The following is a 20,190-nucleotide window of genomic DNA, read 5'->3' as shown; positions in this document are numbered from 1 at the left end:
ACTTCTGGACTTTATGTATTTACTCTTTTGTCTTAGTGACTCAAATTTGTTTTGTCTTTTTGTTTTTATAATTGTTTATATTTTTCATTTTTGACATTAGAAAGTTGGCTATAATAAAAAATAAAACTTACATTCCTCTAATCAGATTCTCCTAATATTGACTATGTTATTAAAGTATTCTGTTAAGTTACTCTTTTGTTTTTATTTTTTCTTTCTTAACCAATCTCTTTGTTTCATCAGACCATATGATTTGGAGATATGGGACCAGTTTATCCTGTATTCTATATGTGTATATTTTAAAATTCAGGTTTTCATGCAAGCTTTCTTTCTCCTCCATAACACCTTAGGTAGAATTAAATTCCCAGGATTTACCTATAAAAATCCTTTATAAGCTTTTAAGTGATTTTTAAAAAATATTATAGTTGAGTATATTTTTTTCTACTACTAGAATTGATTTAAAAATGGACTCTCCTGTTTTCATATTTTCTAATAGACCAGAAACTTTATATTCAGAACAGTAAGATGAATTGCAGTGTCTTGTGTTTTGCCTGAATTGAGTCATGCTGTCTTTCTTCTTCATTTAGTGCCTCAGTGGATACTACAATGATATTTTAAAAATTGTTTTCTTTCTCCATAAAAATCATAAAATGAAAAAAAAATGGACTCTCATCTTGAGAATCTATACTGTAAAATATTTAACATCTGCAAAGTTAGAAAGTGCATGTGATCAAATTAGTCCATTTTCTAAAGTGTAAGCTATTTTCAGTTGACGTTTTAAAGGAGGCTAGAAAGTATGGGGCACATGAAGAGTCAGTGAATTAGTCATTTGCTTTTCAGTTTCTTCCTATAGTAGTTAAAGCAGTAAAAGCACAAATGCTCAGCTCTATCTTTACTTTAGTACATGCCTCAGTTTAATTTTTAGGAAGTGTCTAGGAGACATAAGATGCCTTATTGATTAAAAATAGTTTTACCTTCATCCTATACTCAGTTATTTTTTATTAATATAACTATAGCTTGACTTGTTGATTTGTGTTGTTCAACAAATCTACTAAAACCTTATGTTTCAAAATAAGAATTTTAAGATGGTGTTTTTAAGAGAGATCATATTGTGATGAAAGAATATTGGAACAGAAATCTGGTGACTTGGTTTCTATTTTCTTTCTCTGATTAGCTGTGTGATTTTAGACATATCACTGGTACTTTCTTAATTTTAGTTTTTCACATCAAATAGAAAATACTGTTCTACTTGTTTTTCAGGATTGATGCATGCTTGATAATTCTTAAAGTATCAGGTTCTAATTGGGTTGTCAAATGGTAGAGATACCATACCTATAAACATGCATGTACTATAATAGTGAACAGTCTCAATTCTCTTCATTATGTTGCTTCTTCAGACTCAAGCCAAATACAAATCATATTCAATAGGAAGTCTTTTCTGGTCTTGTCTGTTTCATGTTTAAGCAGTAATAGGAGAAATGGAAGGTAATTTTAGTTGGTCTCATCCTCTTTTTTGTCTCTAGGACTTCTTCCCTATCCTTATCATCTAAATTTATTGACTTTCTACACTACTTAAAGCCAGAAGTATATACCCTTTTTAATTCTATTTTGGCACTTTTTCACTCAAACGGCAGGACTGATAGTGTTATCTTTGAAGTATCAAAGAAATGCATAGGAGTGAAGATGTTGTTCCTATACTGTTTCTTTATTTTGCACCTATGAAAGAAGAGTACTCTATGAGCTAACAAAAGCATGCTTTTCAAAAACCAGGGAAAGCTCACAGTGGGGGAAATTAGTCATAATTCTAAAAATAAAGAAAAAAGTAAGAATTGGAAAATGGTTCTTTAAAATATTATACAGTTTATTTTAAATATTGCTTAATAACCTTGTTTTGCAAAAACAATATTATCATAAATATTATTACTAATATCTAGCCTACAGGGAATTTTATCTTTAGTATCTTGTTGAGTTTTCTTGGTAGTACATGAATTCAGAGTACATCACAAATCTTGAGACTTTCTAATTTTTTTCTTTATACGTATTATTCTTTTTTTTTAATTTAAGAAAGGATACATTAACAAAGCCATAGAATAATAGGGGTATAAGTCTTATTCTATAGGTATTGTTCTTTAAAGAAAAGCCTATTCTTATCTTTTATTAATACAGACAATGAACATGTATATATGGAGTTGTCACAAAAGCTTTACAAATATTGTCCAAAAGAATGGAAGAAAGAGGCCAGCAAGGTACGCCAATACGAAGTCACTTGGGTGAGATTGCATTTATGAGCACAATTATTTTGAATTTTAAAATGTTTATTTTACATTATACATTAGAAAGACATTTTAATAATACTTTGCATAGTAGAGAATAGGAAAAATAATTGAGTTTTAAGTTCCAGTATATTACAACAGTCAAGCATTAAGTTTCTATTGTGTAACAATAGATTTTGGGTATTTACTAAAATAATCTTGGATAATGTATTTAGTAATGAAAATCGTGGGGAAAGTATTTATTCTACTCCAGTGCCTATGTTAGTTGTCAAAACTGATGTTCTGGATGTCATTAGTAATTTTAAAATCTGTTTTTATTTTACTTATACTTAGAATGCTGTTATTTATTAAATGGGTGCCTTTATTTAGTAAATACTAATTCTTCCTACATGGTGAAGCATTCATGGGGGACTTAGGTAGTGTTTTCAGGATCACCCTAGTAAGTCAGGAGTAAAACCTCAGTCTACATCATCCAATTTGTATTTAAGATTCTCAGAATAAAGGAGAAGCCTACTTCAAAGCCATGGACAAAGAAAAGAACATGAATGTCTAAATAAACAAACAACATATTAGAATTTGGTATGTGGAATGTCAGAGGAACAAGAGAACATTTATAATGAGGAACAAATGGTCACCACAGGGGACAAAGCTGAAAGAGGAGCTGGATCTCAGCTAAAAATCTCCACTGCCATTTAGTTTTACCTTCCATTATGTTGTCATTGGCATTACAGTGAATGAGCCACTAATAATGCTTTATAGCTTCCTGCATTTGCTGGGACCTGATATCCATATGAGATACCTGTGCTCTCAATACACATTCTCACTCATTAGAAGTTCCATGTTTTTAAAGTACATTTTAAATCATGGTATTTTGTTGCTTGTAAATTAAGGTAAATGTTGAAATCTTTTTTTATTTTCTTCAGTGCTACTTCAAATTTAAAAAATCTAGTTTGGGATTTTTTAAAAATATCTTATTTGTGATTGATAGTGGGTTTGTTTTAGGGTATTGACCAATTTGGACCACCAATGATCATCCACTTCCGGGTTCAATATTATGTGGAAAATGGACGATTAATCAGGTATGAGGACTGGGATAGGTTCTAAACCATTATTTTCTCATAACATTCATCTTTTAACACATGACATGAGGTACTCACATTTAATTTTTGTCTCCATTCTCCATAATAGCAAATTATTTCAAAAAATCTTTATTTTTACACTAAAATCAGAGGCTCAGTAAGCATTGAATAAATATTTATATAATGAATAAATATTAGAATATTGATGAGAATGTTGATATCACTGACTCATTTCTGTACTTTACATTTATAGTAGTATCTCAATCACCAAAAAGATAATCATTTTGCTAATGAGCTTTCATTTTTACAGAGTGAAAAAATTTATTTAAAGATTATATTTTTTAACTTGGGATAGAGAGTTAGTAAGGAGTAAGAACTCTCTTCTATAAATCTCTCCATGTTTGTAAAGTTTGTTTTATATTTCATCTTTGAAGTCTCTCTTCTGTTCTTGGCAGTAGCTTTAAAATTAAGAGTCTGCTTAGTGGACCTACCCTGAAAATCTAGATGTATTTTGGCACAGGCAGGTAATTGATTATTTTTTCTGGAGGTTGTTGCATTTATACTATGTTCTGAATACTTACTCATGGGGACTGGGCTGCAGCACAGCAAGTTAAATGCACATGGCACAAAGCACAAGGACTAGGAGTAAGGATCCTGGTTTGAGCCCCTGGCTCCCCACCTGCAGCAGACAAGGGGGGCTGTCACTTCACAGGCAGTGAAGGAGGTCTGCAGGTATTTATCTTTTTCTCTCCCTCTGTCTTCCCCTTCTCTCTCACTTGCTCTCTGTCTTATCCAACAACAGCAGTGGCAACAATAACAACAAAAAGGGCAACAAATGGGAAAAAATGGCCACCAGGAGCAGTGAATTTGCAGTGCAGCCAGAGTCCCAGCAATAACCCTGGAGGCAAAAAGAATACATACTCAAATTCACCACTTCAAAAGTTCAGTTATCAATTATCATTTGCATAGGAAATTCAGTGCTGGAAAACTTAACAGAAACTATTTTGTTAGCTGATTGAAAATGCCAGAAATGTGAACTATTTGTTTCACCTTTTTTTTTCCTCCAATTTTGCAAACCCCCATGTAAAAGAGACAAAGGCTCATGTGGCTAGAGAGTTATATGTGAGATTTGTTCTTGGTATGTATATCATTATCATGTTCAAATTTAAAAGTTAAAACTGTAAACTCATAGAAAAATTTTTGAAGACAGAAATGTATTCTAAAGAAACCTACTCTCAGTTTACTTAAATTGTTTTTATTCAATGTATATACTAAATATGGAATGTGCTAATAAGAAGAAAGATAATTTTTGGCCACTAGCTCCCTGTAGCTAAGGCATGTTTAATCCATCCCTATTCTTTTTCTTTTTACCCTAAGGAATGAACTAGTCCAAGTACTCTTTGTAGTCATTATTATAAAGAGAAGTGCTCAGAAAAGTACTGTCCTAAGAGGAAAAAAATTACATACATGCTTTATTTTCAAATCTTGCATACTTAAACATGATCTTAATTAAAATGAAACTCATATGTTTTTACATCATTAACAAATGAGCTGTGAATTGTAGATAAACCTAAAATAATAGGAGCCCCCCCCACAGAAGCTGTTTAAACATGTACTTTATTTTTTATTAAAGTACATTTTTTTAACCTTTAACCATGTTGTCCCCATTCAGCATTTCTTACCATATTTAGAGGTGACTATATATAATGAGTGCACTATTCACATTTCTGTTTTTGAAGAGTATCATGATTGTAATAATATGTCTCTAAAAAACAGCATATGCTTAAAGTAATATCAGTTTAATTTTTTAATGTAATGAGAACTTTCACTTTATTCCTTCTTACATAAAAAGTACAGTAAAGTTTTTTCTAGAAAGGTATATACACAGAAACATTGTTTAAAGTCTTAGAGAATTTGCAATGTTCTCAGCTGAAAAACAAAACAGAAATGAATAGTAAGCATTAAAATCAAAATTATTCTCTAAGACTTATCCTTTATAATATACATGTAGGAATATATATATATACATACACATATATATATGCATAAAATTCCTAGGCTTCTATTATTGTTCAGTGAATATTTATATTTGAGAATTATTTCAGCATTTTAGAAATCATTTACTGAATGAAAAATTGTTATAGACCCTAGAAAATGTTATTTTATGCACTCTGGGGAGTTTGACTTGAGAGTTCTAATTCTCTGTAAGCAGTTAGATATTAACTACTTAACCTCCCCCTTTTCAAAGTGTTAGAGCAATAGGGAGGAGCAAAAACAGAAGAGCTCTTGTCACCTGATGGACAGCAGGATTTAGTTCTGTTTACATGCCATTGGATTGTTCCATCAAAATGTGAGTTCTGTTTTCTTTTATTTTCCTAGTGACAGAGCAGCAAGATACTATTATTACTGGCACCTGAGAAAACAAGTTCTTCATTCTCAGTGTGTTCTCCGAGAAGAGGCCTACTTCCTGCTGGCAGCCTTTGCCCTGCAGGCTGATCTTGGAAACTTCAAAAGGAATAAGCACTATGGAAAATACTTTGAGCCAGAGGCTTATTTCCCATCTTGGGTAAGCAATATTTTCAAATTCTAAAGTGTTTTCTCTAGCACGTTTCTGGTTCATTGTGCTGCTACTCATGTTGCTTCAAGAAATAGGAAACCAGATGTTTGGGGATGAATAATACCTTTCATGAGGCCCCAATATAAATATAGCACTAGAGAGTACAGACCACGACATCTAGTGATGTACTTATTCTCCTTCAAATAAATGAAGATTTCTTTTTTAAAAATTTTTTTATTAAAAGGAAACATTGACAATATCATAGGAAAAGAGGGGTACAACTTCACACAATTCCCACCACCAGAACTCTGTATCCCATCCCCTCCCCTGATAGCTTTCCTATTCTTCAACCCTCTGGGAGTATGGACCCAAGGTCCTTGTGGGAAGCAGAAGGTGGAAGGTCTGGCTTCTGTAATTACTTCCCCACTAAACATAATATGCATTGACAAGTCGATCCATACTCCCAGCCTGTCTCTCTCTTTCCCTAGTGGGGAAGGGCTCTGGAGAAGCGGAGCTCCAGGACACATTGCTGAGGTTGTTTGTCCAGGGATGTCTGGTCGGCATCATGCTAGTATCTGGAACCTGGTGGTTGACAAGAGAGTTAACATACAAAGCCAAACAAATTGTTGACTAATCATGGACCTAAGGGCTGGAGTAGTGCAGATGAAGAGTTCAGTCTCTTGCCATGAAGAAGATTTCTATCCATCTTAAATAAGATGGAACTTGAAATTTGCCAGGTTGTCTTTAGCATTTCAATGGTCTTGACCTGCTTTTACTTTGCAAAGCATTTTCTCAGAAAGAGAGAGAGAGAATTCTTTCACTCAGAAGTGAAATCACAGCTTTTTTTTAACTTTCCTTTTAAAATTATTTTAATAGGAGTGTATATTAACACCATTCCCATCACCAAAGGTCTGTGTTCCTCTCCCCACCCCCAACCCCACCCCTTTAGTGAAGCTGAACATCTACCCTCACCCTCCACCCAGAGATTTTTACTTTGGTGCCATACTCCAAACTCAGTCAGATTCTGCCTTGTTTCCTTTTCTGTTCTTCTTTCTCAACTTCTGTTTATGGGTGGGATCATCCCATGTTCATCTTTCTCTTTTTTTCTTTTCTGACATGTAAACTCCTTGCTCTGTTCTGTCTCCTTCACTGCTGAGAGAGAAACTACCACTTTAATTTTATCAAGGTGACTTAGTAAGTTATTCCATCAGGAACTGTGTTAACTACACTTCTAGCCATTCTTCCAGCTCTCTGCTGTAAGTACTTTCTCTCTCATCTGTCTTTGGCCTCTACGCAAACTAATTCCTCAGTAGTCAGAACATTTAAACATTTTTGGATTACACTGCCTAGTAACAGAAAGAAGAGCTTCCGTGCTCAGCTTCCTCTTCTAGTTAAGCTTCTTGAAAAAGTAATATGTATCTAGTTTTTTAACTTCTCTGCTTCCCACTCATACTCTTCACATTGGTTCCATCTGCCTTCTTTCCCCACCACTCTTCTCATTGAGCTGTCCCTAAGGGAACATTTAAAATGCCAAATAAAATGTACATTTTGTATTTTTCCCCATGAGATTCTCACCTGCATTTGACAATTAACTACTTAGATCCCATGAGATTCTAAATAAATGCTTTTAGCAACCACATATGAGCTGGAAACTCCCACATGTGCTTTACTCCCTATTCCCATTATACAGTTATTTACCCAAGGGCACCTCAGACTTAAAATGTACCAGATCAAATGAATCTTTTTTCCACCTCAGTTTTTTGTATTCTTATCTCTGTATTCTCAGTCTCAGCTAGTGGTATTGCCATCCACAAAGTCATCCAGAGACTTGAGATTCATATAGAATGTGGCCTTATCACACTCACACACACACACACATATACACATGCCTTTTTTTTTTTCTAACATAGTCAGAATGTCACATAGATGTGGTTCACCACTCTGCTTTTTCATACAGATAGATAGACACAACAGCATCAGAGCTTCCTCTGGTGCCATAAAACTTCCCATGTAGCACCAAGGTTTGAACCTGAACTTCACACACAATAATGCATGGCAGTGAGATCTCTCTCTACCATATCACCCTTCTTTCTCCCTGCCCCATTCAGTCATCCAGAACAGCTTTCAATATAAACATTGTCAAAAATAAAATTCTCTTCTTTATCTGTTAAGTTCCTAAGTATGTATTGCTTTCCTTCCCTATCATTGCTCCCTTAATGTTTCTTCTCAACTTGGAGCTATACTGAGCACTCTACAGAGATGCTGTGGTGACTGGCCCTGTCTAGGTTAGTACTCCTCAGATAGCAGATGAGTTGACTTTGATTCGGGTTGAAACTATTCAGGGTTCTGTTGTCAACCCTGAAGAGTAGCTCAGAATTCCAAATATGACCTACAAACTTTCCAGAATCTGAGCATTGTCAGACTTCCTTTCTAGTTGTCTTATACTTTGTGTTTTATACTCTAGCCATGTGCAGAAATGTTTGTTTCCTCGAGCCCTGTGGTATTGCATTCTTCTGGCCTTCTTGCAATTCCTTGAATCCCGTGTCTTTGTTTCACGTGGTTAAGTCCTGCTTATCTAAAACTCATCTCAGGTGTGGTTCCTTCTGGGCAGACTGGCCAATTCTCCCTCCTTTGAGCTAAGTCAGTGAAATGTGGGTACTTAATGAATATGGTTATTGAAATCATAACTTTTCAGTTAGTGTCCATATTCATCTAGAATGTCTGAATACTAGTTTTTCAGTGTTTGCGATCACTATAATCATCATTAAGGGGCTAATGCCCCTTAAATACTATTTTTATGATCTTTAACCTGAAAAAGATTGCCAGGCGCTGACTTAGATGATCTCCTTGTGAAAATAATACAGATGAAATTCTGTGTCTTGAGTTCTCAAAAAATTATAATTGGCCACTGACTGATTATGTTTAATGCCTGTGAAATATTCAGTGGTGGTCCAGCCAATGAGATAGCTTATTTTATTAGAACACAAACCATCATCTGAGACAACAAGGCCCCAACATCAATCCTTAGTACCACTTTATGGCTGATCTGAGTGATACTCTGGCCATTATCACCACATAAGATAATTAAGTAAACTTAAAAATTCTCAATAGGAATAAACAAACCCTTGATATCTTTTAAAAAATGGTTTTTTTCTTTATTGGAGGGATTAATGGTTTACAGTCAACAGTAAAATACAGTAGTTTGTACATGTATAATATTGCTCAGTTTTTCCATATAACAATTCAACCAACTCTAGGTCCTCCTATGCACAGTCATCCAGGTCTTGAACCCTCTCCCCTACCCCAGAATCTTTTGCTTTGGTACAATACACCACCCAGTCCAAGTTTTGCTTTGTGTTTTCTTATTTTTCAGCTTCTCTCCTCTGTCTCTGTCTCTCTCTCTCTCTCACTCTTTCTCTCTCATTAGTGATTTGATACTAATAGACAAGACTGGGGATAAGAGGGACAAAATTCACACAACTTCCACCACCAGTGTGTCATATCCCATCCTTTCTACTGGAAGCTTCTCCATTCTCTATCCCTCTGGGAATATGGGCCAAAGATCTCTATGGGATACAAAAGGTCAGAGGTCCAACTCTTGTAATTGCTTCTCTGCTGGACATGAGCATTAAAAGATTGACCCATACCCCAAGAATATCTTTTCCTTTCACTAGTGGGGTAGGGTTCTGGGGAGTTGGGGTTCCAGGACATATTGGTGAGGTCATCTGCTGAGGGAAAGCAGGTTGGCGTCATGGTAGTGTTTTTCAACTTCTGTATGAATGAGATTATCCCATATTCATCCTTTTCTTTCTGACTTATCTCACTTAACATGATTTCTTCAAGCTCTGTCCAAGATAAGGTGGTTTTTAATAGCTGAGTAGTGGTCCATTGTGTATATATATTACAACTTTCTAAGCCAACTATCTGTTGTTGAACACCTTTCTGGCTTCCAGTTTTGGCTATTATAAAGTGTGCTTCTATGAATGTAGGTATACAGTATACACAGATCTTTTTGGATGGGTGTTTTTTGTTCCTTAGGATATATTCCCAGGAGAGAAATTGCAGGGTCTAACATTCTGAGAGTTCTGAAAGTTCTCCGGACTGCTCTCCACAGCGGTTGGACCAATTTACATTCCCCCAGCAGTGCAGGAAGGATCCTTTGTTCCCACAATGTCTGTAGCATTTGTTGCTGTTACCTTTTTTGATATATGACATTCTCACAGGAGTGAAGTGGTATCTCATGGTTGTCTTTATTTGCATTTGTCTGACGATCAATGATGTGAAGCACTTTTTCATGTTTCTTGGCCTTTTGGATTGCTTCTGTAATGGCTATTCTGTTCATATTTTCCAATTCTTGGATGGTATAATTTGTTTTCTTGTTGCTAAGATTGGTGAGCTCTTTATAGATTTTGGTTACTAGCTTCTTGTCTGATGTATGGCATGTAAAGATCTCCCATTCTGTGAGGGGTTTCTAAGTTTTTGATAGTTTCTGGTCTAACATCTAAGTCCTTGATCCATTTGGAATTTTCTTTTGAGTTTGGTGCAATATAGTGGTTCCATTTTATCCTTCTGCATATTTCAACCCATTTTTTGTGACTTTTTTTTGAAGAGACTCTCCTTCCCCCATTTAATCATCTTGGCACCCTTGTCAAAGATTAGATGTCCATAGGTGTGGGGGCTTATTTCTGGGCTCTCAATTCTATGCCACTAGTCAGTGTCTATATGTGTTCCAGTACCAAGCAGATTTGATTACAATGGCCCTATAATACAGTTTGAGATCTGGAAGTGTGATGCCTTTAGTTCTCTTCTTCCTTCTCAGGATTGTTTTGGCAATACTAGTTTTTTTTTTTTTTTTCCTCCCTGAGCCTGAAATGCAATATACAGGTGGATCCAAGTTATTGTCTGGATGATATCATGGCTGGGAAAGGACCAGAAAGCTGGATCAGGGAAGACAATTGCTCCCTAGTATGGGAAAGGGGTATAAATATTGCTGACGGTAAACCCCATAGATTTGATTTGGTCTGGGGCCGATATTCAGCTTAGGAGCTATGTGACCTCTGCATCCCTGTAGATCTGAGCTCACATTCTTAGGTCATGAGTAGAAACATTCCAAACTGCTCCAGTATCGACCCATCTTCCTCAGGTGTAGCATAGAGTATGTTGTCCATCCTCCCTTCGAAGGATGGAACATTCTCTACTGTTGTTGATCCAACTTGAGGGCAAGGTCAACATAGAATATGTTGTCCATCCTCCCTTCAGAGAATGGAACATTCTCTACCGTTGCTGATCCAAGATTCTAAGTCTTTTCTGATTCCAGATAAACATTTGTAGCTTTTGTTCTGTCTGTTCTCATAAAAAAAAATTTGGTGAGATCTTGATACAGATTGCATTAAGTTTATATATGTCTCTGGGTTGTATATTCATTTTGATGGATAACTTTCCACTTCTTTGTGTCTTTTTCTATTTCCTTAGTGATTTTCAGATAATAAGTCTTTCACTTCATTTGTTAGGTTTATTCCTAGATATTTTATTATTTTTGTTATAGTAAAAGGAATTGATTTCTTTTTCTGTTAACTTACTGTTTGCATAAAGGAATGCCATTGACTTTTGTATGTTAATTTTGTAGCCTCACACCTTACAGTACTGCCTTATAATTTCTAAGAGCTTCCTGCTGGATTTTTTTTTTAGGTTTTCTATGTATACTATCATGTCATCTACAAATGGTGAGACTTTGACTTCTCTTCCAATCTGTATGCCTTTAATTCCTTGCTCCTTCCTGATTTCTATGACAAGAACTTCCAATACTATGTTGAAGGGTAATGGTGATAGTGGGCAGCCCTATCTAGTACCTGATCTGAGGGGGAATGCTTCCAGTTTTTAACTATTGAGTATGATGTTGACTGTAAGTTTGCAATATATGGACTCCAATATCTAAAGGAATTTTTTTCTTTTTTTTAAAATAGTTTTCCTTTTTAAAAAAATATTTTATTTATTAATAAGAAAGACAGGAGTAGAAAAAGAGGTAGATATTATTCTGGTAGATATACTGCTGGGTATTGAACTCAGGACCTCATGCTTGAGAGTCCAGCACTTTATCCACTGTGCCATCTACCCCGAATTTTCCATCTGTTCCATTTTTTGTAGTGTTTTGATCATAAAGGGATGTTAGATTTTGTCAAAGGCGTTCTCTGCATCTATTGAGATAATCATGTGGTTTTTACTCTTGCATTAATTGATGTGGTAAATCACATTGATTGATTTATGTATATTAAACCTACCTTGCATCTGTGGGATAAACCTCACTTGGTCATAATAAACAATCTTTTTAAAAAATATTTATTTATTCCCTTTTATTTCCCTTGTTGTTTATCATTGTTGTTGTTGTTATTATTATTGTTGTTGGATAGGACAGAGAGAAATTGAGAGAGGAGGGGAAGATAGAGAGGGGGAGAGAAATACTGACACCTGCAGACCTGCTTCACCGCGTGTGAAGTGACCCCCCTGCAGGTGGGGAGCCAGGGGCTCAAACCAGGATCATTTAGCCCATCCTTAGTTTTCGCGCCATGTGTGCTTAACCCGCTGCACTACTGCCCAACTCCCGATAAACAGTCTTTTTAACATAGTGCTGTATCCAGTTGGCTAGAATTTTGTTCAATATTTTAGCATCTATGTCCATCGGAGATATTGGTCTGTAGTTTTCTTTTTTGTTTTTGTTGTATCCCTCTCTGCTTTTGGTATCAGGGTGATATTGGCTTCATAGAAGCTGGAAGAGAGTATTCCTGGAAGAGTTTTAAAAGTAAAGGTATTAATTCTTCATTGAAATTTTGTGGAACTCATTTGTAAAGTCATCTAGTCCAGGACTTTTATTGCAGGGAATGTTTTTATAATTGTTTCAATTTCTTTGGCTGTGATTGGCCTGTTCATATTTTCTAGTTCTTCTTTTTAATTTTGGAAGCTTATAGGTATCCAGGAACTTGGCCATTTCTTCCAGGTTCTCTAGCTTGGTGGCATATGAGCTTTCATAGAAGCCTGGAATGATATTTTGTATTTCTGTGGTGTCTGTTGTTATATATCCTCTTTGATTTACAGTCCTATTTATATGAGTCTTCTCCCTTTTTTGTTTTGTGAGTTTGGCTAGGGAGTTATTGATTTTGTTTATTCTTAGCTAGTGAGTAGGCATGGGCTTTTAGCCCAGGAATCTCTCCTTAAGTCCCTCTCTGACCATCAGCCACACACGTGTTTGCATGTGGCTTGATGGGTTCCTAGAGTGATCCTAGAGTGATCCTAGTCTTATCTTGTTGCATTCTCAGGTAATCCTCTTTGCTATTGCTAGTTGATCAGGGAGAGCAAAACAGTTAAAAAAATGTTTTTTTTGAAACTTCCTACTAAAATTTTAGAAGACATGACGGGTTAAAAATTTGAAAATGTGCAAACAGCAGGTGTACTTCATTTTGCTGATGATTTTGCAATTATAAACAATTTTGGTTACAAACATTTTAAGGCACTCAATTTCTCCTCCCTGATGTTTTTAAAGCCAAGAAAACAAATTTTCCCTATTTATTATGCTTTTCTTCTTAGATATTTAGTGTTATAACTGAATTGACCTGGTAGTTTCTAGTAGTATATTCAGTCTAGTAATAAAACAAATGGGAAAAAAAATGAGTAAAAGTGGGAAATTTCTCATGGAAATGAGTCGATTTGTGTGAGCTATTATGGGTTTTTAACCTTTCATTATTTGTGGTATAAGGGTAGTTATAAAGACATCCTTCTAACAAATGTTGCATTGCACACCCACTGTATTCTAACAGGTTGTTTCCAAGAGAGGGAAGGACTACATCCTGAAGCACATTCCGAACATGCACAAAGATCAGTTTGCTCTGACAGCTTCCGAGGCTCATCTTAAATATATCAAAGAGGCTGTCCGACTGGATGATGTAGCTGTTCATTACTACAGATTGTATAAGGTAGACAAGTAATGTCTGCAGTTCTAAAAAGAAAATAAATCTTCTCTATTAGGATAAGCTCTAATTTAAAGTTACCCACTGATTTTTCCAATAGATTTCTATTGTATTTTAAAAGAGATTCATTTAAATTGCTCTTTGTCATCATATGTCAGTCTGAAATCAACAAGGTTTTCCTCTGGCCTGGAAGCAAGATTTTAGCTGTTCTGATACTGAGGTTAGCACATAACTATAACTAATGAATTGGTCTTCTCAGTGGGTATGAAATTACTACTTTTCTCCTTCCCAAATCCAAAAACACTTAAATTTTTTAGACTGGTTTTCTGTATTGTCCAAAGTAAAATCATACCTACATTGTATTCATTAATAACAAAACAAATAAACACACAAACAAAAATCAAGGTAATATCTAATATTTATTATCTTGGTGTTTTTAATTTTATTCCTTTTTTAATCACAAAACTATAATACTGTTGTTATTGCTACTGCTGCTGTTGCTGTTGCTGCTGGTGGTGGTGGTGGTTGTTGGTGCTTCACTGCTTCAGGTTGACTTTCTTAGATTGAGGCAGAACAGAAAGGGGGGAAGTATCACTGCACAGAAACTTCTCCCAGTGTAACTGGGACTGGGCTGAAGCCTGGGCTACATGAATGATAAAGGAGGGACCCACCCAAGTATGCAGTCTTCACTTAATTGACTGGGACACACTCCAGAGATCAGAATACTAGTACTTAGCAGAGCTGGGAGTCAACCTTGGTCTTTTTTTTTTTTTTTTACAATAGAGCCTACATGTTAAGCCACTGAAGTCTCACTCCCTTCAGAAGTGCCACTTCCTTAGGAAAAACTCCTGAGATCTCATGTAAATATTCAAAGGTATATTCTTGTACCTAATTGGATGAAGTGGTTCAGAGTATCATTTATTGGGCCTAAATTGACTAGGATTGAATCACAGTGCCACCTCTTATATAGTACAACCTTGGCTTCTCTGCTTCTGTTTTTCATAATTAAATGGAAATGACAACATACTTTACTCTAGTATTCTTGAAAACCAGATAAATTAGTAAATAAAAGTCTTTGAGGTAGGACCTGGCACTTTGTGTGTTGCTTTCTGTTGTTACCATTGTTATATGATCTCTTTGGCTACTACAGTGATGTGATATTTCCCCACAAGAAAAACAGCTGTGTTATAAAACAACATTTAAATAACAACAATGATAAAACAACAAGGGAAACGAAAGGGGCAAAAATAGTCTCCAGGAGCAGTGGATTCTCATAGTGCAGGCACTGAGCCCCAGCAATAACCCTGAAGCAAAAGAAAAAAACACTTCAGTGTATATGAGAAACTGAAAATAAATGGCTTGATAATAATGCACTTAACCTGGTGGGCCGCCCAAATCCCCTTTATCTTCTGTTTTTAACTTCAAACCTTATACTTACTTATAGTATAGAGGAACAACTGAAAAATGTGGTCAAATTTCATAATACACTCAGTGTGTGTGTGTGTTTGTGTGTGTGTGTGTGTGTGTGTGTGTGTGTGTAAGTGGGTAAGTAAGAGAGGGAGGGGGAAAGAGAGGGAGATGCTCCAGAGCAGTGTTCCAGCATATACAGTAGTTTTGGGTAATGAACCAGTACTCACACATGCAAGTCCTATGCTCTACCACTAAGCCACCTCTCTAGCCACTATAGTTTATTTTTTACATTTATGGTGTAAATGAAAAAATCCAAATCATATTTGCAAGTGAAATAATGAATTTCTTAAAAAAACAAATATTTTCTTTCAAAACTAAATAAAAAGTGTTTACTTTTTTATTTATTTTTACCTATCATCATGAGATAGGTAACTTAACTATCTAGGCTTATATCTAATTTGGGTTTCAAAGATGGGAGATTTGAACACAAAGTCTAGTCCATTTCAGAATAATAATCATGACATTATTTTTGAGATTCTAGAAAATCCAAAGTAAGATTTAGCATAGGTTACAAGTTTAAAATGCTGCAAAAACAATTATTTACTGCAGTTCCAACAATCTATTTAGAATATTGCAAGACTTGAAAGTGTATATAATTTTAGGGCAACAAAAGGGAATAAATAAATAATTTTTTTAAAAAAGTATATAATTAATTTGGAAACACTAATAATTTGATGTATCGAAACTTTAAAAAGTAAAATATACCATTAATTTAATATGTGCTCATGATTTTTTTAAACCTTGTAGAAAACTAAGGATTCCAGAAAATGAGCAGAGAGGTATTTGAAGTCAGAATCTTTCCAATCCTGACTTTCTTGTCTTATCTTTGCTGCTGAATCATCTATTATAGGAGAAAAATAGAACTTACCTTATTATTTCACTCCTACAGGATAAAAGGGAAATTGAAGCCTCTCTGACCCTTGGATTGACCATGCGAGGAATACAAATTTTTCAGGTTAGTAAATGAAAAATAAGTGTTAAATGGTGCCCATAAGTTTACACTGACATTGCCAATGCCTGTATAGTCCTGTGATAGGTACTCTTTGACCATTACTTCCTATTTGTCTAGCAGTAAATTTTAGATGATTTGGGATAGCTGAAGTGATACAAACTGATCTTTGGCAGTAGTATGTAGTATGTCCTCTAGAACAGAAAAGAAAAAAAAGCTTAACACTGACCCTGGTTCATTCTGAGCAAATTATTAATATCCAAACATTTTCTTTGTATGTCACTTAAGTAGTCACCTTTATCCTTTGACACATTTATAGCCATAGAATGAAAACTGGCACATTAACCCCACTGTCAGATCAGATATTTTTAAATTACATTACACTTTCATGATAAAATCTGTCTCTTGAGTAAGTAGTAACTGTCATCCATTGGAAGGCTAGAGGTTGTTTCCCTGCAACCATGAACAGAATTAGTAAGATCACCTCTTACTATAAGAGGAGAAAATAAGGCTGACTTATCTTTTATGTAGGCAAAATATCTGATTATGAAAGTCTGGGTGCCTTTAGCAGAACCTTTTAGACTTTTTACATCAATTCAAGGAGGGGCCCAAAGGGAAAAGATTGCCTTGAAAAAGCCAGTTAACATAGCCACTCAGGAATTAAAACTACAGAATTGTAATCACTGATCTTTTAATTACTGTTTGTACATCTCCAATGAGAATTGATTTAATCACTATATTTTCTTTTTCTGGGAGAGAATGTATAGTCATTTTAGAATCTCTGTCAGTTTTCCCAGCAACTCTATCTGCATTACAATCTCTCCACAGAATTTGGATGAAGAAAAACAACTACTTTATGACTTCCCCTGGACAAATGTTGGAAAGTTGGTGTTTGTGGTAAGCTTTTTAAAAAATAAGCTGAATAGGTTAGAAGATATCTCATTCTGTAGAGTGCACAGTTTGCTATGCACAAGGACCCTGGTTCAATCCCCTGGCCACCACTTGAGCGCACCTATACAAGGGAAACTACTTGCATGGTGGGGCAGTGCTGTGGTGTGTCTTCTTTTTCTGCCTTTCGCTCCCCTTCTCTGTCTCTCTACCATAGAAAGAGAGTTTGAGCATGGTGGAGCCTTACAGGTGTTAAAGCCCTATAATAACCCTAGTGGGAAAATTTTATTTTAAAAAATAATAACTACTTGGGGGAGATAGCACAATGATTATGCAAAAAGACTTTTATGCCTGGGCTCCAGAGTTGAAGGTTTAATCCCCTTTACCATCATAAGCCAGAGTTGAGCAGTTCTGTTGTAAAAAATAATAATAATAAAGTAAAAATAACTTAAAAGTTTTGTGTTTCCAAAAACAATATGATAACACAATGTCCTAGGAACAAAAGTTGATATTGTTTAGAAGTTGAAAATGAAGATAATTAGATTTCTTTTAATTGCCACCAGGGTTTTTTATTACTGGGGCTAAGTGCACTATGAATCTCCTGCTCCCAACAACCTTTTTTTATTTTTTTTTCTAGTTTATTTGATTGGATAGAAAGAAATTGAGAGGAGAGAGCAAGACATACATCCACACACCTGCAGAACTGCTTCATCACTTGAGAAAGTGAAGTACCCCTGCCCCCACCCTCCCAGCATGTTGGGAGCAGGGGCTTGAATCTGGGTCCTTGCACATGGTAATGGTTGTGCTCAACCATGTTCTCTATACCCAGCCACTGAAGATAATTAGATAGTGTATATTATTATGTATGTGCAGTTCTCTTAACTCATTAGTAGTGAATCCCAAATCAAAGAGTTTTACAGTAAAAGAATTACATAATCACAGTGTAAATTACTTTAGTCTAGGGGTTGGCCACTTTCTTTGAAAGTTACTTCTTTTGAGAAAAGGATAGTGATATAAAAAGATATTTCTGTTAATATCTAGCTATTTGAAACTCATCATTATAAATAAAAGTCTACAATTCATAATAGGAAAATTACTTGAATTATTTAGAGTATTGATAATGGCACACTTTTTTTTTTTAGAAAAATATACTATTTTTGTACATTTTCCTATACTTTGCTAGTTATATCCACTTTTTTAAAAAATTAAAAGGATTAATAGTGGACATACCTAGTCATTCACTTTAAATTATGCATCTAAAATTTGTAATCCATAAATTTTGCTCATAAATTGAGAAAAGCACAAGGGGGGGGGGGAAGATAAAGACATGTACTTCTCTCCCATAAGGAAGATGACCTTTAACCAAAGGTATTGTTGCCAAATAGCATTCAAGCACTGGCCACAGGTTGTGCTGAGAATCAAAAGACCTGCTTCTTTACATTACTGTGATTACCAGAGTACTATTCATGTGATTTTACTTTACTCATACATGAAATTAATTCTGACATGCCTCATTCACACAAACTCTCATTTAAGCTTTGTGACAGGATTTGAACTGGTTGAAATGATGAAATTATTGCCCTACCACTTCTTTTATATTCCAAATTAAATAATAGTAAAATGCACTACACTTAATGGTTTTGTTTTTGAGATTGTGTGTTTCAAGTGTCTTGGATCTAGTGGTTTTTCTGAATCTAGTTGTTCATGATCCTCGTCTAAGGAGCTTATTTAAGAAAAAACTCCTGGGACTCACCCTCCTCTCTCAAAAGATTTTTGATTCAGTGTGTCTGGGGTGGAGACCAGGAATCTGTTTTGATAAACATCCCAGATGGTTCTTCTGGCAGCAAAACCAGTCCTACCTAGGTCTTTGACCTTGGACAAGTTACTTAACCTGTAACTGTACCTTGGCTTTTTCATATCAAAGTGGGATTAATTGGCTCTCCTCCATAGACTTTTTATGATTAAATGAGTTAAGACATGTTTATTACTCCAATGTGACAGATGATACTCATTCTAGCACTGTAGTCCACTTGTAGTTTCTTTAAAATTGGGGGTGGGGTGGGGACTCAGAACCAAAAGATTCTCTCTCTCTGTGTTATGAAAGTCCATATTGTTTTGTTCTCACTATAAGTGTGTAGTTAAAATATGCCTCCCTCGCTGAGAGTATGGATCAGTATCCATGTTCAGATCTTCCACCTTCTGCATCCCACAATGACCTTGGGTCCATACTCCCAGAGGGATAAAGAATGGGAAAGCTATCAGGGGAGGGGATGGGATACGGAAATCTGGTGGTGGGGATTGTGTGGATTTGTACTCCTCATCCTATGGTTTTGTTAATGTCTCCTTTTTTAAATAAATTTTTTAAATCCTTAATCTCAAAATATATATATATCACCTTTATATATATACTTCTCCTCCAAATGAGAATTTTTGTTTGGGTTAGTCTTATTTTGTAGATCTGTTTCCCTATTCATAAGTAGAAATTTAAAGGAACTCTCAGTATTCTGTAAATTGAAGGAATTTGGTTAAACTCTAACTCTTAACTTAGAACTTTTAATGACACCAGACTTAAATGATATTCCTTATATTTCTACTTATATCATTCCTTCCTTCCTCTCTTTCCCTCTCTCCCTCTCCCTCTCCCTCTCTCTGTTGTTGTCACTGGGACTTCACTACTCTAGGCCAAACTTTTATATCCATACATGGAGATAGAGAAAAAGAACAGCCCAGAAGCTTCCTTTTAGTGCAGTGGGGGCCAGGCTTGAACCTGGGTTGTGTCCATGACAAAGCAAGCACACTATCCAGTGAGATATCTTGCCCCTTGGGTCTTTTTTCCTGTCTCCATTTCTCTAGTTATCCCTTTGGCTTTCAGCATTCCTTTTTGTTCAAATGAAATTTTACATTTTTCTAAGCCCCAAGTAAGTAGCCTATATTTCTCACTAGGTATTTCATATTGTTTACTTGTTATAAATAAGAATTTGCCATAAACTGTAAGTGTGTGTGTGTGTGTGTGTGTGTG

The 20,190-nt window shown here is 35.3% G+C and overlaps 1 protein-coding gene across 7 annotated transcripts in view; it reads left to right on the top strand.

The window, feature by feature from the left end:
• The window catches only part of FRMD6 (FERM domain containing 6), a 324,351-nt gene that overhangs the window by 272,593 nt on the left and 31,568 nt on the right, over positions 1-20,190 (top strand). For 6 of the 7 annotated variants that reach the window (XM_060174970.1, XM_060174971.1, XM_007532049.3 and 3 more), the window contains 6 exons: positions 2,164-2,267; positions 3,273-3,349; positions 5,729-5,915; positions 13,715-13,870; positions 16,224-16,289; positions 17,112-17,180. In XM_060174970.1, coding sequence (XP_060030953.1) covers positions 2,164-2,267; positions 3,273-3,349; positions 5,729-5,915; positions 13,715-13,870; positions 16,224-16,289; positions 17,112-17,180 — 659 coding nt within the window. The remainder of the gene's footprint in view (positions 1-2,163; positions 2,268-3,272; positions 3,350-5,728; positions 5,916-13,714; positions 13,871-16,223; positions 16,290-17,111; positions 17,181-20,190) is intronic. The other variant, XM_060174975.1, reaches the window with a different exon arrangement.

Source organism: Erinaceus europaeus, chromosome 16 (genome assembly GCF_950295315.1).
Source record: "Erinaceus europaeus chromosome 16, mEriEur2.1, whole genome shotgun sequence".
In the NCBI taxonomy this organism is placed as follows: domain Eukaryota; kingdom Metazoa; phylum Chordata; class Mammalia; order Eulipotyphla; family Erinaceidae; genus Erinaceus; species Erinaceus europaeus.
This window is presented reverse-complemented; position numbering and strand designations above follow the sequence as displayed.